This window comes from Poecilia reticulata, unplaced genomic scaffold (genome assembly GCF_000633615.1).
Source record: "Poecilia reticulata strain Guanapo unplaced genomic scaffold, Guppy_female_1.0+MT scaffold_1270, whole genome shotgun sequence".
Taxonomy (NCBI): domain Eukaryota; kingdom Metazoa; phylum Chordata; class Actinopteri; order Cyprinodontiformes; family Poeciliidae; genus Poecilia; species Poecilia reticulata.
The window spans coordinates 2130-3960 of record NW_007616007.1 but is presented as its reverse complement, the minus strand read 5'-3'; the positions used below and the strand labels follow the sequence as shown (position 1 = coordinate 3960).

The 1831-nt window shown below is 35.0% G+C and overlaps 1 protein-coding gene across 1 annotated transcript in view; it reads left to right on the top strand.

The window, feature by feature from the left end:
- Positions 1 to 983: 983 nt before the first annotated feature.
- LOC103461390 (ADP-ribosylation factor-like protein 3) overlaps positions 984 to 1831 on the top strand; it is a gene marked incomplete at its 3' end in the record, with an annotated part of 2970 nt that continues 2122 nt past the window's right edge. The window contains exon 1 of the mRNA XM_008403694.2: positions 984 to 1246. Within this exon, the coding sequence (XP_008401916.2) occupies positions 1166 to 1246 (81 nt within the window). The remainder of the gene's footprint in view (positions 1247 to 1831) is intronic.

The following is a 1831-nucleotide window of genomic DNA, read 5'->3' as shown; positions in this document are numbered from 1 at the left end:
TCTATGACAACAGCGGTGGTACGCTTTCGTCACCGTGCTACGTGGCCAAACTTGACACGCCTCCCAAATAGGAAATACTGGAACATGAAATCAGTAACATACAGAATAGTAGGCTTATTTCAATAAATAAAAAAGAGATAATTAATTTCCATTTGTATAATTGATCGTTTTTCTCTTTTTTTCCTCCCTCTTTCTACTAAAAATTGGTGCTTTGGTCTCAACTACCCCTTTTTGAAGGACAATTTCATTTCCAGAGAYTTCATAATTTATTTTATTTGTTGTTTCAGTTTGCTTTGTTTATTCATTTAGGATACTATTCCAGTTCCAGTGTTAAATGTTCATTAGAATGTAAAATTTATTTATCATCTTACTATACCATTATATTGAAAATTATCTCAAAACGACAATATTGTCCTTTATCACAATAACTTCTGGGACAATTTATCATACATCAAACAGCTCTACAGAATATAATATAAACCAAATTGTTCCTCAGCAAAGAGACAGGATATTTACACGAAGGTAAAAGTAAAAAAAAGACAMATTTTATACTGTARAACAAAAGATTTTGTTTTATAGTATAAATAAATAGGCAACAAATGTTAAATATCACCCWTTTGTGTATAAAGTAAGCATATAATTGTGCAACTTTAGGATCATTAGAATTATGACTAGCTATTTCAAGAGTGAAATATTATATACTGTCTCATAATTATATCTAGCTATCATAACTAACTCATATCGATTATCTCATAATTTAGAGATTTTATTTMATTTTTAGGAGGGAATATTAGATAAACATGAGATGTTATGATGTAGTATSTCATACTCTCATTATGAGATATCATTTTGAGATAGCTATATCATTATTATGAGAGATTATCTCATAAATCAAGTGATACCAGTGTTTTTCATCAGAGTGCTGAAAATGGTCTTCCACAATTTTGCAAAGAAGAATGAGTAAATAAATACTGCCTTTGGACACATATACTAAAAGACTTAGCTAAAGTTGCAGTGTAACTCAGACAAAGTCGCTTTACAGATTTCCAATCACGTAAAACCCCAACAAAATACTCCGAAGTGTGATTACAACGTGACAAAATCTGATACAATTCAATGCAGTGTAACTCTATGATATGTAAGTATTTTTCCCCGAGTACCGTGAATGCAGCACGATCCCAAGAGTACGCACTGTGCGTCTGACGTCACSTTTAGCGGCGTCTCCAGGAGAGAATCCAGCAAGATGGTGAGTTTAATTTATCCCMAAAAATAGGCACTAACTGTTAAATATCACCCTTACTTTTGTGTATATTTATAGTACGTAGGTTTTACTTTTGCTAGGAGCTGATTTATCGGTTCTTGCGGTCTGGATCTTGAGGAGAAAACGCAGTCGGAGCTGTCTTGTTGCTCCTTCAGTTACCAGGGGAGATTAGCTCAGCTCGTTAGCTCGGCGCAGCTCCTGTTTGTGTACCGTTATGTRTGCAGCGCTGCGTGGAAACATCCCGCTCCACGGGCTCAGGAAACTCACAMGGTTGCCTGTTATTGTCATGATCTGATGCGATTGGGGGAGGGTTTATTCAGSTATGAAATGAAAATAAAGTTTCGTTGCACTTGTATGGCCTGTTGGTGAGGAGTCCAGGTGGATGAAGGGAAGAAGAGTAACAACTCATCCTGTCCCCAGGCCATAGACGGATTAGTAAAAAAAAAAAAAAAAACTGGGGCCAGTGCAGAACATTTAAACAAATTCAAAAAAAATTTTTTTTTATCCCAGAGGAAAATCAAATGTTGTAACTCATATTATCCAAGAATCTTAAAACAGTCTGGATGGTGA